We start from the raw sequence: 22,370 nt of genomic DNA, 5'->3' as shown, positions 1-22,370 counted from the left end.
AAATTTACACTTTATTTGTTAAATTTTTATTAAAATATTTAATTTCTAGTTTATAAATATTTGAATCCATATAAAATTTTTTCAACTTTTAATAATCAGCCATCTCCATAGTAACATGTGTTGACAACAACTCAGAAAATTATCAAAAAATCATTGATTAGTCTCCTTTTCTTTTATAAATAAACTCTTTTTTCTTAATAAGTCTATAACCAAAAACATAAAAGTAAAAGAAATGTCTTTTTTTAATATGTTAATATTTTCTTTAAAAAAACAAAAACTAACTTTTATAGAAATTCACGAACACGAACATTAACATTTAAGCCTAAAAAAATTGAAGAAAACAATAGGCGTTTTCAATTGAAGGAATATACAAAAGCAACTCTTGGCTCAGGTTCACTTGCACGTGTTGTTCGTCTCCCAGAAGGCGAAGATCTTAACGAATGGCTTGCAGCCAATAGTTTGTAAAATTATAATTTTCGATTTTTTCTTACATTACATTAGCTGTTGACTTTTATAATCAAATAAATATGCTCTATGGGACAATAACTGAGTTTTGTATCAGTGAAACATGCCCAATGATGTCTGCAGGATCACAGTATAGATATGTTTTTATATTAATATTATTTATTTATTATTTTAGATATGAATACTTATGGCAAGATTCTAGCAAATATAAAAAGCCGACAAAAATGAGTGCACCTGAATATATAGAAACGTTGCTTCAGTGGGTCCTTTCCTTTATTGATAATGAATCTGTATTTCCAACAAAAAATGGTTTACTAGGATTATAATCGAATATAAAATTAATATTTTTAGGGTTTCCATTCCCAAAATCCTTTCCCTTGATAATTAGACAAATTTACAAACGTCTTTTTCGAGTATATGCGCATATTTATTGTCATCATTTTTCTGCTATTATAGCATTAGGAGAAGAAGCTCACCTAAATACAAGTTTTAAACATTTTATATTCTTTGTTAATGAATTTAAGTAATAACTCAAGTAATATTTAACAATATTTATAATGTTTTTAGTCTTATTGAAAAAAAAGAGTATGCACCACTTCAGGAACTTGTTGATAGTTTTATTACTAATGGGAAATAAAACTATTTCTTAACTGTAGATTACTATAATATTTTAAATAAAAAAATTTCAAGAAAATCTAAAAATATCATTCTAAAGACTTAAGTCTTGTTATATTACCAATCATATATACTATATTAAAGATAATTAATTCAAAATAATATTTATAAAGTTTGCATTATAACAACTATAAATACAACAATTTATTTACATAAATATAAAAACATTTAAACTTTCACATTTCTAACTCACGTTCAAATTCTGCCAATTCATCATCTTCAAAACCATTATTTCCGTTCTGAATAATATTTATATCTATAGACTTATCTTCATTCTCATTCAAAAAATCCAAATCATCATCTGAAGATGGTAACAAAGTTGAATTTATTTCATTTTTTAAATTACCACTCTGAGAATTTTTCAGTTTAAGGTTTTCCTGAGACGAAAAAGTTTGAGGTTCCAATTTAACATGTTCTATAGTCTTCTTTTTCTCATTGATATCTTTTTTGGAATGCTTTAATGCAGAAATATCAGTTTGTAAAATATTAGAAGATTCTTTTAATGAAACATCTTTCTGATCTTCTAGGGTTTCTTTATTCTTTTCAACTTGTCTAAGCTTTGCTGCTTTTTCTTCTCTAATTTCTTCTAATGTACGAACTCTAAATTCAATATTATCCTTTTCATGGGTATTTGCTAAATTCCGTTTATCTTGTTTTCTGCCATGATTCCCCTTAGCCCCCTTTGTACCCGTTTTCAACTGGAGTACATTTCTTTGTGATTTAGGTGCAGTAGGAGCAGAGAATTGACACTCTGTGTTTTGAGAAGTTTGCAATATGGTTTTCATATTTTTGTCTTTTAACGGATATTTCTCTTGCTTTTTTGAAATAGATAAAGGCAATACAGATTCTAATTTACGTTTACGTTGTTCTGATAGATTACTAGATAAACCATGTGTTTTGATATCTTGGTTTTCCTGAATCACCGGCTCGCCTTCCAAATGCACTGCTTGATTTTCTTGTTTTGTTTCCAAAGATGGTCCAAAAGATGTATTTTTTTGAGAAAGATCTACACCTACAGAGCTGCCCACTGAAGATTCTATAGCCTTTCCTGATGACATGTTAAGCAAAACCTGTTTCCCAGCACCTAATGTCATTTTATCAGTTTTTTACTCTTTTTTTTAACAAATACGCTGCACCTGGATAACCATGATGTTTAAAAGGACAAATAGCTTTAGTACACCCTGTGGGTGCTGTTTCCCAGTAACAATATGTTCCACTAATATAACTTGTCAAATGGCGATCGCCACACCCTACTTTACTACATGTTTGGCGCGCCTGAAACTCGGTACATTGCACCCGGCTTTCTCGAGCCAAAAGATTATGCCGATATATACATAAGTCTCCTTTATTGCATGAATTATTCATAAAAAATAGGCAATCTGCTCGCCCATCAGCGTGCAGCTCAGTCATTAGAAAGTGTGAATAAACGTATTTTAATCTACGAAATTCCGATATAATTTAACGTTCGTAAGTCAAAAATAATAGAAAAATATTAGAAAAATAAGAAAAAAATAATGAGTGTTAGAATGTTAGGAATAGCAAGAAGAGTTTTTAAAATGAAAAGCTTTTTCCTGGTTAAAAACATATTAAAATAAGTCTTTAACTAATAAATGATAGAAGCAAACATACGCAACAATTACAGCAACAACTCGTATAAAAGCACCAATTGAATTGCATGGGATTGATGGTTTTTTATATTTTATTTAAAAATATGCATCTGTGTTTATATTTTTAGGAACATATGCCACAGCATTATACAATGCAGCAATGAAAAACGCATCTCTTGAGAAAACAGAGAAACAGCTTAGTTCTCTTTGCAGCATAATTAATAGAGATCCAAAACTTTCTATGGTTCTTAATAATCCGTCTCTTTCCTTTAAAGACAGATCAGTTATTGCAGAAGTTCTTGCAAAATCATTAGGAAATGACAAGTTGATTTTTAACTTTTTGGAGATCGTTGCAGAAAAAAACAGACTTAATCTTATAAAAGATATTGTTAAAAAGTTTTCATATCTTATGAGTGCAAAAAAAGGAGAAATCGAAGTTATCGTTACTAGTGTTTCTGTAAATAAATTGTTATTATCAATTTTTATATTAATTTAGGATTTAGCCTTTGGATTCTCAGTCTTTAAGTCGTCTAGAGTCTGCTATTTCAAAATCGAAACATGCAGGCCCAGGAAGAAAGCTTAAAATGATTAATAAAGTAATCAAATATTTTTATATTTAAATTATTTACAATTTTAGATTAATGAAAACATTATTGGTGGTATTATCGTAGAAATTGGTAACTATACTGTTGATTTAAGTGTAGCACATAAAATTCTTAAGTTGAATAAAGCACTTACTGGTGATAATATTTTATATTTTTTTTTTTAAAAAATAATAACTTGTTCAGATTCTATTTAAATTGATATTTTTATGTATTAGATGGACAAAGGTAATCTCGAGTAAATTGATTCTTTTTCAACGAATTTGAATTTTAATATAATATTTTTTACATAAAAGAATGTTAATAAAAAATAATTTTCCCGTTATTGTTGCTTTAAGAATTTTATATAACATTTAAATATATTAAAAATCTAACTTATATTTTACAATATTAAAAAGAACAATGTTTTGTAATTGGGTAATTTTTTGAAAACAGAAATAATAAATCATTTATTATTTTGAATTTTTTAGAAATAAAAAATCCACTTTTAACATATATGTATATATATAAACATGTAGATTAATTATCTTGCAAGTAAGATATATATCCTTTTTTTAAACAAATAAATAAAATTAATCTCGGAAACTTATGGTATATAGATTTTTTCAAATACTTATCTACATAACTAAAAAATAGAAGCGAAATGTTTATTTCATAATGCTCATTTTTATACAAGTTAATAACAACGATTTTATATTATTCTAATTAGTAAAAATATCAATATATTTTGTTTAAAAATAAAAGATTCCACACAATTTTTCAGAATTTTATTATTTATGAAACTTTCTATATCTCAACTATCCTATCTACATTCTTCTTTACTTCAGGTTCCGCCTATAAGACCGGATGCTAGAAGTCCTACTCAGTTTCGTCCTTTATTTGCACAAGTAGATATTCTTCCATTAGCTTATGGGTCATCACATATTAAATGGGATAATACAAGTGTTATTGTTAGTATTAAGGCAGAAATAATTAACTCAGTGGATCTAGATATTTTAAGAAAATGCAAAAAAGGTGGTAAAATATCTGTTAATGTAGAAATGTAATTTTATTTTTCTATAAACCCGAAATAATTTTAGATAGATTCCCTAATACATTTCATGAAAACAACGACGATGAAGCTATGTCTGCATTTCTTACTCAGTCAATATTACAATCTTTATCAGGCATTAGTCTTGAACATCTTTTAGTGACACCAACTAAGGCTTGGTCTATATTTATAGACGCAGTTGTTAGTATTTTACCATAAACCCATATGTATACTTATCTTTATAAAGGTAATTTCACCAAATAATCATGCTCTTCCAGCACTTGCATTAGCTGTTCGTCTTGCACTTCAAACAACTAAATTACCTCATATTATAGCACATATTGCGCCCGGGTCTATAGATACAGATAAAATTGCACAGGATATTGGTTCTGGAGATTTTGAAGTTGATTATGATTTAAAAAATGGAGTGCCAATACCTGATATTGAAAAAGTTGGTGTAATTATTTTTGTTGGAAATGTTGGGGACAATATTTTTTATGATTTAAGTTGGGATGAAATAGCAGTTGCTGATGGAATTCTTGCAGTGGGAGTTCTTAAGGATGGACAAATCACATATACTCGAAGAATTCATGCATCTAGTAATTATAAAACATCAAATTATGGCTTAAAAAGTTCAATTATAAAAAGTATGCTTGAAGGTGCTGCAAATATGGGGAAAGAATTAATTCAGAAAAGTGAAGAAGATGTAATTCACCATTCCAGTAATCTCCAAATGGGCTTTTCTTATTCTTTTTAATAAACATATGATTATACAAATATCTTTTGATAAGCTAAATATAAGAAAAAACACTAAAAGGTGAAGAAATTTACAAATTTTTCTCAAATAAATAGTTCATTAAAAGTCATCTTTAATTTTTTACTTTTTTTTTATATTCTCAGCATTATACAAACATATTACTCTATAGTCAACAATACACTATCTTTTGTATTCAGTAAAAATGCTATATCAGATTATCTACATTATTGAAAATGTTATATATTTTTTTTTTTATATCTATAATATCTAGTCAAATTTTATTCTGATAGCTTTATGCATTTAAAAAATCAAAATTTATAAAATACTTTCAAAAGCATCATTAGTGATTTATATGCAAAGAGTATAGACTAAAAAGTTATTTTGAACATTTATATGGTATATGTATGTATTTTTCAAATTTTTTTTATTAACTAATTTCTTAAATGCTATTCAAAGGCAACGATAAGATAAGGTTATTAATATTTTTAAGATTAAAGTAATATTAATAGAGGATCAAGAAAAGATTGCCACAAAAGAGTGAAGCCGTGCTTCAGCGGCTAACAGTCTTTGTGTGGCATCAACAAGTGCAATAAATGCAGAATCAAGCAGAAAAGATGACGGAGGTTTTAAGTAATAAATTTGAAATTTTAAGTAATATTGGAAATGGAAGTTTTGGGAATGTTGTTCTTGCACGTTTAAAAAATTCTAATTGTTCAGAACGATCATTGGTAGGTAGAAATACATAAAATATTTTTTTCAACGCATAAAAAAATATGATAAAGTTACTTGAAATACATAAAAAATAGATAAATTGCAAGACAAAAAACATTTAAGAGAATTAAAAGATGAAAAATTTAATTTATGAAAAAACATTTCTAAATAAAATTTTAATATAATATTAACTTATATAAGGTTGCTATCAAAACTATGAAAAAAACATTTCAGACGGTTTCAGATTGTCTTAAGCTTCGAGAAATACAGGTTTAAACATTTTTAATAAAAAAAATGATTGATGTTGTGTGATAGTCGTTATATAAACTGCCTCCCCATCCACATATCATTTCTATATATAATAGTTTTCTTGATCCTACAACAAAACGATTGCATATGGTTATGGAACATATGGAAGGAAATTTATATCAACTTATTAAGTCTAGAAACAAAAAGGTTTTTAATGTCCAAACTATACAAAACATATTGTATTTTCCCTATATATTTTTTTTAAAGAATCTCAACATAAGTATTTAGATATCAGGTTTTGTCAGCCATAAAACATATTCATGATCACAATTTCTTCCATAGAGATATCAAGCCAGAAAATATTTTAGTTTCTTCTGTTTCAAATCAAAAGTTATCAGAATTACCGAATTTGAATAATAAATTTCAAACGCATTCAGAAGATGTAACGTATATAATTAAGCTTGCAGATTTTGGATTAGCTAGAGAAATTACATCTCAACCACCTTATACATCATATGTTTCGACAAGATGGTATCGTGCTCCAGAGGTACTTCTTCGTGCCAATGAATATTCTGCACCTGTTGATATCTGGGCTTTTGGAGCAATGGCTGTTGAGTTGGCTACTTTTCGTCCTTTATTTCCTGGAACAAATGAAATTGATCAAATATGGAGAATTTGTGAAATTATGGGTAGTCCTGCTACATGGATTCATACTGACAAAAATATTGAAATTGGAGGCGGGGAATGGAAAAAAGGATTAAAATTAGCCGAAAAACTTGGTTTTTCTTTCCCAAAGGTACTATATATATATATATATATATATATATTATTTAAAATATAATTATTAGATTCCTCCAATATCTTTGGAAACTATTTTGTCAGATTCATGGCCTTCATCATTTGCGTCCTTTATTAGATGGACAATGCAGTGGGATCCTCTTCGAAGACCTAGTTGTATACAAGGTCTTGAACATCAATTCTTTCATAAAATTAACAATTCACCAGAAATACAGATTATAGAAAGCACAAATTGTATTTCTACATCTTCACAATCTTTGCAAAAAAAGTTAAATACTGAACTCAAAAATTTTCAAGATAACAAAATAAAAACTGATACAAACAAAGCATTGTTTATAAATGAAAAACATTTAGATATTTGTTCTCAACTTCAAAAAAGACTATCTTTTAGTTTACGACATTTTTTGTTTCGTAAAAAATATAAAACAACACTAGAGTCTAAAAGGCTGAAACTTAAAGATATTTCAAATGATAATTTTTTAGAACTCAAAACAAATTCATGGAAACTGAGATCTAAAAATCGTTGCTACTGTTCAATTTGCAAAAACAGAACTTTAAATTTAGAAGCATTAAAAGAATCTATAGTTCCTAAAAAAAATAATCAAACATCAACAGAAATATTAAGAAAACCTAGTTTATACCAAGGAAATACTATATCTATTAAACCACTCATTGCTAATAAAAGACAACTAGAAAATGCTAATATACAAATGGGTTATCCTCTACTTAATTCAATTATGTTAAATACAGAAAATTCAATAGTAAATTATCCAAAAAAAAAAGAATATGATATGGGGGTTTCTCTAGATTTACATAAAAAAGAGAAGCAATTAAAAAAACCAGATTTGAACACTTTATATAGTTTTAAAACGAACAATCGGCATATAAATAATCCCCCAAATATTCTAGCTTTCCGAACATTTCAAACATCAGATCAAAGTTTAAAAGCTTTTAGTATAAAATCAAATAAAAAAAACACTGAAGAGGCTGTACAGACTGCCTATAATTCAATTATATCTGCTAAAAAGTTTCATGCTAATATATCTCAAAACAACCCATCATGTTCTATTAATCAACATAAATTAATCAATGGACTCACTTCATTTGAAACTGAAAATTCTAAACTATTAAATGTTTTAAATCATGATACTTCATATGAACATAATATAAATGAAAGCAAACATGTGAAAAACACATTATGTTCTACTTGTATAGCAAGAAGAGTAAAAGGAATAGATGCTAGAGTAGAAAAAAACAAAAACCATTGCTACAATTATTGTCCTTATGAATATGATATAGAAAGTGAAAAAAAAAAGAAACAGTTTTTAACAGATTCAAAAAACAAATTACTTTTAAAACACATTTCTCGGCCATTTAATATATCTAAACTATATTCTAATTTGAACATCATGAACCAAAAGTCAGCATGTACGAGTCTACAAAATAATAATTCTTTAAAATACGAAAATAAGTACAAACAAAATATTTTAATAAGGAAAAAAAAACCACTAGTCGTATACCAAGTTCAATTTAAAATTAAACACCCTTAGTCAAATGTATAAGCTACAACATCGATTTCTAAATTTTCTCCACTAACTTTTTTTATTATTAATTTTCTTTTGGTTCATTTGGTTCACTTATCATAAATCTAAGTGGTTTTATAAGGCATTGTTTTAATTACTACATTAATATTAAATATTCCAATGCCAATAAATATTCATCAAAAAAATCAAAACCATTAAAAAATTTAAAAAAATTACGTTATTACTTCTCAATTAGATTTATTCAATGATTCACTTGTGTTGAAACAAATGTTTTTGTGTTTTTTAGGTAAAGAATGTTTTTTTAATTTTTCATTTCAAAATGTTATAATGTTTTAAACATTAAATATAATTTTCTTATGTATTTTTTTAAATATGCTTTTATTTTTAAATATATAAAATACTCTCGAATATCTAAAATATAAAATAAGTGGTAAAAAAGTGTTTAGAAAATATTTAATATAAACTAAAACTAAAATTTGTAGGCTCAGAGTGGTAATGTGTTATTAGAGTTTTATAATAATCAAATAAGTTCATCAATAAAAAACTTTGATAAATTAGAAATATCTTAAAAACATTCTATATTTTTAATTATAAATACACAATAAAAAGATAGACAAATGCTTGGAAAACACGGTATGTTTTTATTCAATTCTAAATATATATATACATATATATTGTCTGTGTTTAAGAAATGTTGATATTTAAAGACCAAAAATACAACATACCATCTCTTCGTCCACAAACTCGAAAAATTGCAAAATCAGTCATAGATAAACGATGGACTCGAATTTCAGAGTCATCGCTTGCACAAATTGTAGAAATATTGAAAGATATTGAACGGTTTAAAAGATACATATTTATAATATTAGCTGAATTGTTATAGACCAGTTATTATGAGTATTCGGCATAAAACACGAAGGACGGATGCACAAAGAAACTTAAATATAATGATTAATAAGTATTTATTGTATTTTTATTCTTAACATTGTTTAATTACATTAGAATTCGAGACCGTCTTTCAAAATTATTAGTTCCACCTTCTTCAAAAGAATCATATAATTATGAAAAATTGAGAGAGAAAAATGTCTCATTATATACATATATATATATTAATATTAATATTGGTTAGAAAGAACTTGAATCTATTCTTATTTCAAATTTAGAACAAATATCACAACTGGAAAAAACATTAGATTGTGAAAAAAAGTTACCCTTATTTTTTTTAAAAATTATATACTGATAGTGAAAAGTTTACTTACAAAAGAAGAGACAGATTTTCGAGAATTAGCAAAAAATGCGCAATATAATGAAAATTCAAGAAAACAACAGCTTAAAAAAGTATCATGTCTGAGAAAATATTTATCTTTAGTTAATACATATAGCTTCATCCTTTATTAAGACCGCAAGATGATCAATTAGAACCTGAATTTTCATATACTCAAATTAATCTAGATGAAAATAATAATCTTTCTTACGATGTTTGTGTTTTTATTTGTAAATTTAACCTTTAATGATCATATAGGTATCAAATGATAGGTCATATATTCTTCTAGAAAAACAATTAAAACAATATATTAATAGTATAAAATCAAGTTCAACAAAAGTTGAAAAAATTATTCAATCATCTCAAAAAACACAGGCTGCTTTATTAAAGATTCTAGCATTATATGATCACTCTTTATTATATAAAATTTTAATTGAGACATGTATTTAAAAAAATATTTATACTATTTTACATGCATCTTGTTTTTAAAAAATGTAATCATAAAAAAACAATTTCATGGATTATGTTCTTTAAATCATGGTTCAATTCGTTTAATTAAAAATAAAAGATTATTTACAATAAAAATAATATTAAGTTTATTTTAGTATTTTTAAAAATATGTTAGGATAAACACTTGTGTATATTTTTTTATAAAAAATAATGTTAATTTTTCAAACTTATTCTAGTATAGTATTTTAATTTTCAATAATAAAGTGATTTTTATATAATTAACGTTAAAATTTATCTTAAGATAAAAACGAAAAATTATTTAACTTTTTTAAAATTTAAATAAAAACATAAAAACGTCATAATAAGATTATATATCTATAAAATAAATAAAAATAATTCTTGTTTCTACTTTTGTACAATTAAAAACCTTAATGTAAAATTAATGATAATAATTCTAATGTAAATTGTTTAAATCATATATTTATTACAAAATTGCATAAAAAGCATTCTAACGTTCTTATTTTCTGAGTTTTGACATAATTGTAGGATCACTATTAGTTTCGATTTGAATTTCTTCGCGTTTTATAGTCTCTATAATTTCTTTAGCAGCACTTTTATCAAGATCATCTCTTTTAGTGAGAATATCTTCAATATACCAAAGAGGGATATCCCAATAATCACGTTTAAATGCGTTATATTCATCTAAAAATAATTTTCGAGTTGTAGATAATAAAGTTAACATTTTCTCAATAACTCTAAAATGATATTCCAATTCTTTAGAATCTATATACCTAGAAAACAATCCAAATATTAACCGTACATCTTCCCTTATTTGCTCAATACAATCGGGTGTTTTAAATCTACATCCTTTATTTCTCACAGAAGATAAATATGTAACTATAAACTCAATTAAAAGTTCTTCTACTAAAATTCCATAAAGATTTTCATTAAGATGTGTTTTGCAGTCATTAAGATATTCTTTATATGTACTTATAATTAGTGACATATGATTCCCTCCATACCAAAGAGGAGTAAAAAAAGAAGAAAGGGCAGATTTAAGATCGTTGTGAATAAGTTTAACAAGAGAAATTATACAAAGATGAGAGAGATCAAGAAATTCATCTGTTGTTTTGCTAAGACAGTCTGATATCTCTAGTTTATATTTTTCAGAAACCCAAGGTGAAATGCGAGCTGAAATAGCTTCAGTGTAATCAGCACAACGTATTTGATCATTGGCTAGTGCAATAATATATTCAGCCAATCCCCCTGGAACATCATTAGGTTGGTCAATATGCTTTGTAATTTCAGAATGCAGAAGATTTTCCCATGATTCTCTATGTCGCCGAAGTACTCGAGAACATTCTATAACAACACCTAAAAGTACTCTGCTTTGATTGCTTTCTGCAGCAACATCTGTTTGCTGACTTATCATCTGAAACATTATAACCGCTCCAGGCATACCGTATAAATTATCAGTATCAACTTCCGGTTGTTCTTCTCTTATAACAAAACTATTAAATTCCTTTTTTGACAAATTAGAAATCCATTCATCCATTTTTTTAACAATTAATTTCAGATAATCATCGATAAAATCTGATTCTCTACCATCTAAAAGTCTAGGGGTTAATTTATCTCGAGTAATACCAAATTCTTTATTTATTCTAGAATAATATTTTTTTACAAATTCAAGCATTTTTAAAATAGTTTTTGCATCTGGCTCTTGAATTACCATATTTTTTAAAATATTATAAATACCAGAATGATAGAAACCAAGAAAAATATCAAAGATATTCCATTTTGGTGGAACAAGATGAACTATTTCTTTTTTTACAAGATGTAAATCATCAAAAATCCAATAAATGTTTTCCAAAATTGCTATATAATCGAATTCATATGTTTCTTCAAAATCCTTTAAATTTATATCAATAGAAATTTTTATTTCATCAAAAAATCGTTGTTTATAATTACGAAGAACACGTGGACCTCTTTGAGATTTTATAACTTTAGGAAATAAATCATTATTATTGACTTTAAGGTTTTCACTTTCAATAAATTCATTGTCAAGTTTATCCTCAGTATCAATAATTTTAGCTAAACGTACAACGAGATCATGATTTCCACTCTTAACAATTTTCAAAATGTCTTGGGTAAGAACCCAAAGCATATTTTCAAATAGCTTTAAAGAAGTATTTAATCTTGAAAAATAACGTTCAAGTGTCCTTTGTACATCATTACCAGCATTTTTACTTTGGTAAACTGCCTCGTCCCTAAAATTTTGTAATTGATTAAGCTTATAATGAATATTTAAAAAATTCTTCATCCTTGTTGCTTTATCTGAAATAATTAAAAAAGGAATAAATATTATATTTAAATTATACCTTCATCTTGTCGCATCATTATGTCTATTTTATCAAGTTCTTTTGGTAAATTCCGTAAACTTTCCGTCATCTTTTGTACATCATCAAAATTTTTATAAATTTTGGAAGCCTAGAAAGTTACTTAATTTTTTTATCACTTAAATTATTCTGACATTATCTATAATAGAAAAATTGTCAATCATTTGTGACTCTGCATATAGTTTATCGACCTAAACAGTAAAATACAATGTAACTAATCAATAATCATACCCTAAGCATAGATTCTCTTATAGAATACATCTGCTGTTGTGTTGAGCTTAACAATATTAATCCTGACTGTTTTAAACGTTATTTATTAATTTTAATAAATATTAAAAAAATTACATGAATAATAGAGAACTGATCCTTAACAATAGCTTTAAGCTGAGTATCAACTGAAGATTTTTCACGAGAAAAGCGAGCAATTAGGCTATCCAGTTTATATAAATCCTACAGATTTTATTATTATTATTCCCATTTATTTTTTAAATTTACATCAGGTTGACGTAAAAGCTCCTCAACCCTATATGCTAGTTAACTAAAACTATTTATTTTTTCTAGTCAGACCGTCTTATTGCAATATCTAAAGGCTCTCCCATATTTTAAGTTTTTTTTAAGTTTGAGGGTTAATCGAATAACCTCTTAAAATTAATAAAAATCATGTCATTTTTTAAAATAACACTTCAACGTCTTTTATGTTATATTTTAGATATTCAGTAACTAATTGATTACAGGATCTTATATAGGATTGCCTAAAAATATTAAACGGACTCTTTTATCACTGGGTTTACGCAAGAGACTAGCTACTGTTTATCATAATATTTCATCTATCACTGCAGGCAAAATTTTAAAGGTTAAAGAGCTTGTTTCTGTTGAAGAAGTTGAGGAACGTTTAACACGTCAAGAAATGCGTTTTTTTCGGCGTCCTAGTAAGGGTTATTACATAGAGTCTTGAGTTTTAAAACAAAAAAGATGAAACAATAATTAATTTGTTTAAAAGTAGAAAAATCATGTTTATGATAAAGAACAAGTTTATAAAGTACTTTTTAAGTATGAATTATTATTTTTTTAACTTTTACAGCAATTTTTTATATTTTTGTATTTACATTGTTTTAAAAAATATAAAAAAATAACTCTAATCAAAAAAGTATAAAAACAAAAAAATGAGTCTTTTAAAAGAATGTTCATTTTTGTTTATGTTAGATATGATAATTCAGAATATAATGCATATTAGATATATAAATATCAGAATCAATATTTTATTAAGAATTCAGGGTATCTTATAGACTTGATATTTTTTCAGCATGTTTATTTTGATGTTATGATAACATAGAATGTATGAGAAATATTTTTTATATGTTTTATATATAAATAAAATTTTAAATGAAACACGATCTTTGCCTCTTTTACATAAAAGATATATTTTAAGAAACATAAACATGTAATAGTATTTTATAAGTCAAAAATAAAATCGCAACAAAAAATTAACCATTAAAAACTTCATTATTTCATTTACATGTAATTCTACGCAAAAAAATTACATGTTTGTAAAATAGACCTCAAATATAATTATAGAATTATTCAAGCGTTCCAGGGAAATTTCCTAAAAAGATTATATATTGAATTCTATACTGTCATTTAAAGTAAAATACCTGCTTCTCTCTACCAACGATCAGTTAAAATAGAGTAAGTGTGCTGTAATGTAGTTTACCTGCGTATCCCATTGCTGCATCCATTCATTAGGGCCTTTATATCATTATTATTATTTATAATCAAACATAAAAAGCTAATTTATACATAAACTATGGTATGCACTCCAAAATTGCTTACATGGAGCAAAATCTTCGCCATGTGTATTAATACACTTATGATAATCAATATAATTTTGATAACAGTGCTAATAATATTATTAATTGATATTATTAACAGAATATTTTACCTTTGTCTAATTCAAATTGCACAAAAAGTGCACATTTAGTCAGAAGACATTTTTTAATGTTTAAATATTTAAAAATACCTGGTTCATATTTGGAAATCTACTATCAAATCCTACGGTTTTAAATTGTCTTGAACTACTATTTATTAATAAAATAAAATATAAATAGAAAAAAGAAAATTAATAATATACTTTAAGTCTATTTCTGACATCTTAATCTTTAAGATATGATTATTTAGTAAGTATTTTTATTTTAAAAAAAATAAAAATTTAACTGATTACGAATATAATTTGTTCAATTTAAATTCATAATTAAAGAAATATAATAAAATTTATAAAATATTTATAAAGATGAAAAAATTTTTAAATAATTAATACATTTAATATTTTTATTTTTGAAAATTAAAATTTCAAACAAATATATCTGAAAATATTAAATATTAATTATATACTTATATACTCTTCAAATAAAAAAAAATCAACTTTAAGTATAAAAAATATAATATCAAACATAATAATCCTTTTCTAAATAAAATAAATATAAATAAACGTTTAAAATAAAGAGAAAAAGAGTTAAAAACATAACCCGAATATTGATTTCAAAATTATTTAATGAAGAAAAAACAAGATTAATATTTATATTTATAAGAATTTTTAAAAAAATTATAAATATTAAAATATAAAAAAATCTTTTTTATTTATACGAATTATAACCCCTTTAACAGTAAAAATTTTTATAATGTAAAAATAAGAAATATATTAAACATTTAATGATATTAAAATAAAACATATAACTATTAATAATTTTTATATATAAAAATAAAAAAATAATATAATTGATAAAAATATATATAAATTTTAAATTAAGACATAAATATAATAATACATCATAAACAATATATGGAAAATTTAAAATTAATTGAATTGTAATAAACAATATACTTTTTTAATAATACCAATAATACTTAAACCAAACATAAATACTTTATATTTTTTTTTTTTCAACTAATTTGTTAACTTCTTCATGAGATGACTTAAAAAAAGTGTATGATAATGTTATTGTTTCAATATTTCGTACAAGTGGATCATTAACGAAATCAGGATCAATAAAAAAAAATACCTTTTAAACATAATTAATATGAAAATTATTTTTTATACATACTGGCATATCAACAGATTCACCTGAATTCAATTTTTGTTCTTTTATTTGTTAAATATATTTTTTTAAAGATGTTTATACCTTCAAAACAAAAACATGCAATTTTTGAAAAATATGATGCAGCCTAAAATCAATTATAAATAAATTTTATAAATAAATATAAAAATAAAACCTGCGGAGGAGAAACACTATATGTTGAAATTCCTATTGATTTTAGAAGAATCAAATGTTTATAATATAAATATACCAATGATATCATGATCACTTTTATTATGAGCAGTATAAAATGCTCTCCATATTAGAAAAAAAATATTTAAGCCAGACAAACAATTACCTAATGCTGTCTTGTATTCTATATTAGAAAAATAACATAACATAAACTTAATCATTTACTTCTCCTGGTAAAACATAAATTTCTTTTTGCAAAGGGACAAATTTCCATTCAAGAGTGTCAGAGACATCTGCATTAAACGTAACACGAATCCTTTTTGCATTTTCTATAGGAATCATTTTATCAGGAGTAAATTTTGAGACATCAATAACAGGCATGCCAGCTGAAATAAAAATAAATCAATTTTCTTAAAAAAATAATTTATTAGTTACCCCATCCCATTTTCTGACATACCATCCTATATAAAGGAACAGAAGCATATGAAATCCCTAAAATCCCAATCAAAACAGAACATGTATAGAACAAAACAGATTGATTATGTTTTTTGAACCGAGTCTTTGGTTGATCATATAAAAAACGGGAAAATCTATATGGAAAAGGAAGTCCTGAAAATCCAAAAGCTTTTATATATTTTCTGTAATGAAAAATCATTATCTTTTTTATCATTTTTACATAATTCTATAGATATTAATTTTTACATTATCACATCGTTTTAATTTTACACCTTGAAAATCAGACAGAATAAACTTTTAGGTTATTTTTTTAGAAAAAATAACCACAAAAGGCTTTTTTATGAAAGACATATTTTTTATTGTATGCTTTAAATGTTTAAAAATATTATATTCTTACGTTGCAGATCTTTTATTAAATGTTTAAAACAATTTTAAGTAATTATAAATGGATATACACAAATCTAAAATTCATAAAAGTGAAAATTACCCGTAAATACATGTTTTTCCCTTTTAGATATAAACTAATTGGAATAGATTTTGGTTTGGTGGTAAAAATAATATTAAATTTACTTTAATTAAACTTCTAAAAAGGAACCGCAAGTTGCATAGCTACATCTATTACTGTAATACAATTTCTTTTAATATTTATTCTTTTATTTTACTAGCATCCTTTGGATTTTATAAAAGTAAGAATGCAAACAAGCAAACAAAGATCTATAGGTGTCACTCCTACAATTATTAATATTATTCGCAATGAAGGCAATAAGATTATTTATTTTTAAGAAACACACTCAATATAACCAATAGGGTTTAAATCTATGTATTCAGGATTAACTGCTAGTATTTTACGACAGGCAACGTATTCGACAATACGTTTTGGAATTTATGAAAGATTAAGAGACATCGTTACAGAAAAGAAAGGTATATAAACCATCTATTTTTATTATAAATATTTTCTACTAATAGGAAAACCACCATCATTTGACACACTTCTTTGTATAGCAACCATATCTGGAGCGTATAAAACTCTCACGAAATTTTATAAACTTACTTTTAATAGCATAGGAGGAATTGTTAGCAATCCTGTAGATATTGTTAATGTTATTTTTAAACACAAAGTGCTTCTTTCCTTTTTTTAATGATAAACAGGTTCGTATGCAAACTGACAAGTCATTACCACACGGGCAAAGAAGAAATTATAAAAATGTATTTCATGGACTATATTTAATTTCTAAAAACGAAGGATTTTTTTCTTTTTTTAGAGGCTTATTTCCAAATACAATAAGAGCAATATTAATTACAGCAAGCCAGTTATCTAGTTATGATCAATTTAAAAGAATCATAGAAAAATCAGATTATTTTCCAAAACAAATTTCTAAAAATCTTGTAGTTCGTATAAATAAATAAGAAAAAACGTTAATTAATTTTTTAAAGGCAGCAATATTAGCGGGTTTGGTTGCAACTACAATGTTTGTATAAATATATAAATTCTTTGATTCTAAAAAAAGTAGCTGTTCTCCAATAGATGTAATAAAATCAAGAGTTATGAATTCAAATGGATATATGAGTATATTGTTTGTTTTTAAAGAAATTAAAAAAGAAGGAATCAGATTCATATTCAGAGGATGGACACCATCTTTTATAAGACTAGGTCCTCATACAATTATTACTTTTGTAAAAGAGCCGATATAATTTGGGTTATAAAATAATGTTTTATAGACTATTTTGGAAGAATTTAAAAGTTTATGGCAAATAAAATGCAAAAAAAAGATTCTAAAATCATAGAAAGAATTAGTTTTTTAATATTTAAATGCAACATATGACCTAATATTACATGTTTTAAATATTTACAACTTTTTCGAATTCATTATTTAACTCCATGTTATTGTTTCATCCCATTCATTCGTAGTTTTATCTGAAAGATGCATATCATCGCCAAATCCTGTACTCCCAATACCCATATTTTCTGAACTACTTCTTTGCAAATCTCTTACAATAGTAGCTAACTTTACTTGAAGGTATTTTATTCCTTGTGATATAACTTCATTCGGTGTTAAAGATCCTACTGTCTAATGACTTTTAATTAAAATAAAAAACAGAAATAAAAATCTACTTCAATACAAAAATAAAATTTGCTTGGTTCTGCTGTATAGTCAAATGCTTCATCTCGTGGAGCTTCTTCCCAATCAGAATTTTTACTTTTTGGCCTATTTATATATTAGCTACTAACATAAAATAACTTTTAAATAAACCATTCAGCGTCGGAACTTTCTTCGAACCAATAATCAGTATGGTGCAATTTATTCCATGGATCATATTCAAATGCAATAGCAGAGACTGGAGACCATTTTGCATGTTCTTTTGCAATACCCTGATCATTTTAGCCTACAATAATACAATATTAAATTTAAACTTTCTTCGCAATACATTTAAGCCGGAGCTCTTGTGCTTTCCTTAATTTGCAAATCAAAATACCTTTTCCATCTGGATCTACTCCATTTAATATATAAAACATAAAGTTTTTTTTGATACCGTCAATTACAGGCGTACCAATCGTTGAATTATGTTCGACAATCAAATCTTTAGAATATACATCCATCGTCCCATCAGATGTACATTTTGCATATAAAGTAAGTTGAACCGAGCATTTTGTACAATATTGATCACAATCACAATCCTGAAAAAGGTTATTTTTTTTTCTAAAAAAAAATTAAAAAAAAAGAATATACCCTAGTATATACAAGCTTATCATCAACATTTGCAGAATCAAGTGGGATCATTCCCAATCGATGAGTAATAAACTCATCTGCAAGAACAGACGTATTAATTTCAATTTCCACTAAATCAATTGCTAAAAAAGCATTTGAGTACCAAAAAACACAGAATATACATTTAAAATACCAACAGTAGGTACCTCCGCTAGAATAACTCGCCGAAGTGAGTTTGCAAATCTAATTTTATGTTAGAAATGATTCATTATTTTTCATATTAATACGCAAGATCCACATTAGAAAGCACAAAATCAATACTATTCTTCTCTATATTCCTTATAGTGACTTGAGGACCTTCTCGAGAAGTCATCTCAAGTTATAAGGCTTTCTTTAGCCTATATTTAATTTTTTAAATTTTTTTGACGTTGCCTTTAGCATATACGAGTTCACACCTTAACGTTAGAAAAAATATAGGATAAAATAATAATAGAATTTTAGAATATTTTTGAAGTATTTCAAGTAAAAGAAATATAAAAAAGAATAATTCTTTATAAAAAATACTTTTTCTTAAAAACAAGTAGAAAATAAAAAAAAAAACAATAATAAATGAGAGAACGGTTCTTTTTTGCACTTGCAAGAATTTCAGCAATTCAAATTATGCGTTCAGCTGGAATTAGCCGTGCAAAACATAGTGTTACAGATAGTTTTACAGATATTTTTATCCGGTGTCTTCTTTTGCTTGGTACAACAGCAAAACATTTTGCAGAAATGTCAGGTAGACCATTAGTTGAAATGGAAGATTTACGTGCAGCTATGGAAACCACAGGAGTATTGAGTGCATCATCAGGAGAAGATGATGTGGAGCCTATTAAGGAGTTCATAGAATGGTGCAAAAGCTCTTCTACAGCAGAACTTCGGCATATTTCTGGTCAAGAATCTACACCTGACCATTCAAATGTCGGATGGCTAGATAGTAGCCCCCCGATTATCTTAATAGCACCAACTAATGATTTTGAAGAACTAATGCAAAAACATATTAAAGAAAAATTTATAGGCACAGTCCTCGATAACAATTTTGAAACACCAATTCCTCTATTAGCAGATCCACGGGTTGTTGATCTCCCTGTGCTACAGGGTGGAACAGAAATAGTATTGAAAGAGGAATGATTAGATTTTTTGAAATATTTTATTTAAAATAGACCGTAAATAAGAATTTTATACATCGATTATTAAACATAATTTTTCAGCCAATTCTGTTCCTAAAGCAGAAACGCTTTCTGTAACTATACGTCTAACATGTTTTTTAGATTGATAATATGTTGACTGAGTTGCAGGTATGATCGTTTTATTTTCTAAAACATATATTTTTCCAAAATCGAAATGTTGAATATCTTTTTCTTTTAAAGTTCCAGGCATGTCATAGTCAAAAAGACTGTTGCTATAACTCTGTTTATATGTTTCAGAAGTTTCTTGATTTTTAACATCTGCATGTGATGAACTAGTAGAAGCAATAAAGGAACATGTATCTAACACAGTTTTGGGAGAACAAAATGAAACATATAATGATCCACTAGCCTTCCAATGTTCTATATACTTCTCTATAGGTATCCAAATATACGTTTCCTTTAATTGTTAGTATTATTTTTATTAAAATTAGCCCCTATACAGGATCCAGCAACTCGCTTGGTCGATATTCTCCTTTGTATTTCATTTTTTGATTATTATAAATATAATAGCCTAAAAGTCATGAGTTCATATTTCCTAGAAACACAATATTTACCCATATAATAAAATTGGCTTTTTCTTTCTTGTGTCATACACACCTCTTGACATACACTTATTTTCCCTAAACATAAATGCTGCAAACTACTTTCATACATAAAATAAACACTTGAAATACCACTTGGTAAAACATCAATCACTCCCATAGCAACAAGCTTTCCGTCTAATCTGTAACATTGATGAAAAGAACCATATCCGGTTTCAGGTTCATATGTTAAAGGAGTGTCGCAAAGAAACCGAATAAAATTTTCTTTTTTTAAATTATTTAATGTTTCTTTATGCACAGAAGTCTGATAACTAACATATAAAGCATACTTCTCATCCGTATATGCAGCTGACTCGAAAGTGACCTTGAATGTATGGAAAGGAATAAATTGATTGTTTACTTCACAATTTTTCTTAACTATTTCATCTGTCTCCATAGTATGAATAGTATCATACAAATTCCAAGATTGAGAATCTTTTATATCTTTTCCCCAAATGTACTGATGAAAGCGTCGAAGCACTTTCCTATGACTTTTACTTGGCCGAAATTCTTGTGCATTTAACCTATAGTATTAATTACTTAAAAGACAAAGTATTATTGCATACCTAATTGTATATAATACACAACAAGAGCGTTTTCCATTGGGTTTATAAATGTATCGACCAGAGCGTCTTATATAGTTAAAGACTATTTAGTAGAAAAACATTTCTACCTCCAACCTCGATTCATCAATGATTCATAAGTCTTGAAAATATCAGAAACATAAATGAAGAATTAAAATGAGAGCTAAGAAGAGAATATAGTTTTTTAAGAAGCTTTAAAACAACAAAATTTTTAAAGTCCCGTTAAAAATATTACTGATTATAATAGCAAAAAATGACAAAGGTTAAATGAATAAACAGTTTATACTGTAAGAATTGATTAAAAATATAAAGCCAAGATCACAAAATAATAAAATATTGATAAGAAATCTATAAAGTAATATTAATAAAAAACAAAGAATCGAGAATTATTTTAAATATTTCCCATTTATAAAAATATAAATCAGTTGTATATTATCCCTAGAAAAATAAATGAAAAAATAACCCCAAATTCCTTATAACTTGTTCAAAAAAGCTCTTAAAAGCATCTTAGACTTATTAAAATATTCTTCTCAGCTCTCTAAAGAAAATAAACCTGACAATCCATTATATACGCCCAAAACCCAATAGTTTCCATGCCTTGCCCATTCACAGAACTCGAGCCACAGTACCCACAATCATTGCACATATAACCTAAATACCGGACAAGTCCTTTATGCATTTTAATAGAAATAGTTTATCTTAACTTTATCCAGCTTTTTACTTGTTTTAAACAAAAATAAATTTTTAATACTTTTTTGATATTTTTTAATTTTTTTTAAAAATTTTATTAGCAATTATCTATAATTCTTAAATTTCTTTTAACTTTTTGCTTAACAATTTCTAAAAAATTTTAAGAGATCTTAATATTTTAACGGATCTTACCAAAATCTTATCGGATCTTTAAGATAACTTGATTTCCGAGAGAGGATGCTGCAACGACATAAAGATATTAATAAGAAGAAAACGTATTTTATAGTGATTATAAGGGCACTGCCTGTCTA

General features: G+C 26.0%; 14 protein-coding genes across 14 annotated transcripts; 8 read left to right on the top strand and 6 right to left on the bottom strand.

Annotated features, from left to right (window-relative positions):
• Positions 1 to 232: 232 nt before the first annotated feature.
• T551_03632 (uncharacterized protein) lies at positions 233 to 1,102 on the top strand (the record flags this gene model as incomplete). The annotated part of the gene is made up of 6 exons (XM_018375895.1): positions 233 to 249; positions 291 to 457; positions 502 to 595; positions 641 to 774; positions 817 to 988; positions 1,033 to 1,102. 6 exons carry the CDS (start codon positions 233 to 235, stop codon positions 1,100 to 1,102), a joined length of 654 nt encoding a protein of 217 aa, XP_018227905.1.
• Positions 1,103 to 1,316: 214 nt separating this feature from the next.
• On the bottom strand, positions 1,317 to 2,550 carry T551_03631 (uncharacterized protein; the record flags this gene model as incomplete). The annotated part of the gene is made up of 2 exons (XM_018375894.1): positions 1,317 to 2,224; positions 2,277 to 2,550. The coding sequence occupies 2 exons, from the start codon at positions 2,548 to 2,550 to the stop codon at positions 1,317 to 1,319; spliced, it is 1,182 nt and encodes a 393-aa protein (XP_018227904.1).
• Positions 2,551 to 2,654: 104 nt separating this feature from the next.
• On the top strand, positions 2,655 to 3,516 carry T551_03630 (ATP synthase F1, delta subunit; the record flags this gene model as incomplete). Its single annotated transcript, XM_018375893.1, has 5 exons — positions 2,655 to 2,714; positions 2,761 to 2,827; positions 2,876 to 3,204; positions 3,251 to 3,343; positions 3,385 to 3,516. 5 exons carry the CDS (start codon positions 2,655 to 2,657, stop codon positions 3,514 to 3,516), a joined length of 681 nt encoding a protein of 226 aa, XP_018227903.1.
• Positions 3,517 to 4,125: 609 nt separating this feature from the next.
• On the top strand, positions 4,126 to 5,136 carry T551_03629 (exosome non-catalytic core subunit RRP42; the record flags this gene model as incomplete). The annotated part of the gene is made up of 3 exons (XM_018375892.1): positions 4,126 to 4,391; positions 4,433 to 4,580; positions 4,627 to 5,136. 3 exons carry the CDS (start codon positions 4,126 to 4,128, stop codon positions 5,134 to 5,136), a joined length of 924 nt encoding a protein of 307 aa, XP_018227902.1.
• A 593-nt stretch (positions 5,137 to 5,729) lies between these two features.
• On the top strand, positions 5,730 to 8,444 carry T551_03628 (uncharacterized protein; the record flags this gene model as incomplete). The annotated part of the gene is made up of 5 exons (XM_018375891.1): positions 5,730 to 5,864; positions 6,049 to 6,117; positions 6,163 to 6,335; positions 6,385 to 6,892; positions 6,945 to 8,444. The coding sequence occupies 5 exons, from the start codon at positions 5,730 to 5,732 to the stop codon at positions 8,442 to 8,444; spliced, it is 2,385 nt and encodes a 794-aa protein (XP_018227901.1).
• Positions 8,445 to 9,055: 611 nt separating this feature from the next.
• Positions 9,056 to 10,152, top strand: T551_03627 (uncharacterized protein; the record flags this gene model as incomplete). The annotated part of the gene is made up of 8 exons (XM_018375890.1): positions 9,056 to 9,071; positions 9,146 to 9,278; positions 9,322 to 9,396; positions 9,441 to 9,522; positions 9,568 to 9,644; positions 9,689 to 9,776; positions 9,821 to 9,916; positions 9,961 to 10,152. 8 exons carry the CDS (start codon positions 9,056 to 9,058, stop codon positions 10,150 to 10,152), a joined length of 759 nt encoding a protein of 252 aa, XP_018227900.1.
• A 517-nt stretch (positions 10,153 to 10,669) lies between these two features.
• T551_03626 (SNARE-binding exocyst subunit SEC6) lies at positions 10,670 to 13,147 on the bottom strand (the record flags this gene model as incomplete). The annotated part of the gene is made up of 7 exons (XM_018375889.1): positions 10,670 to 12,486; positions 12,531 to 12,639; positions 12,683 to 12,739; positions 12,780 to 12,845; positions 12,894 to 12,998; positions 13,044 to 13,071; positions 13,116 to 13,147. 7 exons carry the CDS (start codon positions 13,145 to 13,147, stop codon positions 10,670 to 10,672), a joined length of 2,214 nt encoding a protein of 737 aa, XP_018227899.1.
• A 61-nt stretch (positions 13,148 to 13,208) lies between these two features.
• On the top strand, positions 13,209 to 13,503 carry T551_03625 (ribosomal protein L30; the record flags this gene model as incomplete). Its single annotated transcript, XM_018375888.1, has 2 exons — positions 13,209 to 13,236; positions 13,283 to 13,503. The coding sequence occupies 2 exons, from the start codon at positions 13,209 to 13,211 to the stop codon at positions 13,501 to 13,503; spliced, it is 249 nt and encodes an 82-aa protein (XP_018227898.1).
• A 604-nt stretch (positions 13,504 to 14,107) lies between these two features.
• On the bottom strand, positions 14,108 to 14,696 carry T551_03624 (cytochrome c oxidase subunit 6B; the record flags this gene model as incomplete). Its single annotated transcript, XM_018375887.1, has 5 exons — positions 14,108 to 14,151; positions 14,201 to 14,294; positions 14,346 to 14,445; positions 14,566 to 14,623; positions 14,677 to 14,696. The coding sequence occupies 4 exons, from the start codon at positions 14,694 to 14,696 to the stop codon at positions 14,221 to 14,223; spliced, it is 252 nt and encodes an 83-aa protein (XP_018227897.1). The 3' UTR covers positions 14,108 to 14,151; positions 14,201 to 14,220.
• Positions 14,697 to 15,469: 773 nt separating this feature from the next.
• Positions 15,470 to 16,466, bottom strand: T551_03623 (uncharacterized protein; the record flags this gene model as incomplete). The annotated part of the gene is made up of 7 exons (XM_018375886.1): positions 15,470 to 15,604; positions 15,647 to 15,684; positions 15,725 to 15,767; positions 15,816 to 15,847; positions 15,891 to 15,987; positions 16,037 to 16,197; positions 16,247 to 16,466. 7 exons carry the CDS (start codon positions 16,464 to 16,466, stop codon positions 15,470 to 15,472), a joined length of 726 nt encoding a protein of 241 aa, XP_018227896.1.
• A 619-nt stretch (positions 16,467 to 17,085) lies between these two features.
• Positions 17,086 to 18,052, top strand: T551_03622 (uncharacterized protein; the record flags this gene model as incomplete). Its single annotated transcript, XM_018375885.1, has 6 exons — positions 17,086 to 17,188; positions 17,234 to 17,367; positions 17,417 to 17,653; positions 17,702 to 17,736; positions 17,779 to 17,941; positions 17,987 to 18,052. The coding sequence occupies 6 exons, from the start codon at positions 17,086 to 17,088 to the stop codon at positions 18,050 to 18,052; spliced, it is 738 nt and encodes a 245-aa protein (XP_018227895.1).
• Positions 18,053 to 18,138: 86 nt separating this feature from the next.
• T551_03621 (DNA-directed RNA polymerase II core subunit RPB3) lies at positions 18,139 to 19,348 on the bottom strand (the record flags this gene model as incomplete). Its single annotated transcript, XM_018375884.1, has 8 exons — positions 18,139 to 18,336; positions 18,381 to 18,474; positions 18,520 to 18,638; positions 18,681 to 18,760; positions 18,800 to 18,944; positions 18,997 to 19,118; positions 19,169 to 19,218; positions 19,263 to 19,348. The coding sequence occupies 8 exons, from the start codon at positions 19,346 to 19,348 to the stop codon at positions 18,139 to 18,141; spliced, it is 894 nt and encodes a 297-aa protein (XP_018227894.1).
• Positions 19,349 to 19,584: 236 nt separating this feature from the next.
• On the top strand, positions 19,585 to 20,145 carry T551_03620 (uncharacterized protein; the record flags this gene model as incomplete). The annotated part of the gene is made up of 1 exon (XM_018375883.1): positions 19,585 to 20,145. The coding sequence occupies one exon, from the start codon at positions 19,585 to 19,587 to the stop codon at positions 20,143 to 20,145; it is 561 nt and encodes a 186-aa protein (XP_018227893.1).
• Positions 20,146 to 20,193: 48 nt separating this feature from the next.
• T551_03619 (arginyltransferase) lies at positions 20,194 to 22,048 on the bottom strand (the record flags this gene model as incomplete). Its single annotated transcript, XM_018375882.1, has 6 exons — positions 20,194 to 20,601; positions 20,645 to 20,715; positions 20,759 to 21,309; positions 21,352 to 21,417; positions 21,459 to 21,490; positions 21,923 to 22,048. The coding sequence occupies 6 exons, from the start codon at positions 22,046 to 22,048 to the stop codon at positions 20,194 to 20,196; spliced, it is 1,254 nt and encodes a 417-aa protein (XP_018227892.1).
• Between the last annotated feature and the right edge of the window lie 322 nt (positions 22,049 to 22,370).

Source organism: Pneumocystis jirovecii (assembly GCF_001477535.1).
Source record: "Pneumocystis jirovecii RU7 chromosome Unknown supercont1.19, whole genome shotgun sequence".
NCBI lineage: Eukaryota > Fungi > Ascomycota > Pneumocystomycetes > Pneumocystales > Pneumocystaceae > Pneumocystis > Pneumocystis jirovecii.
The sequence above is the reverse complement of the archived record's forward strand: the minus strand, read 5'-3'. Positions and strand labels throughout refer to the sequence as shown.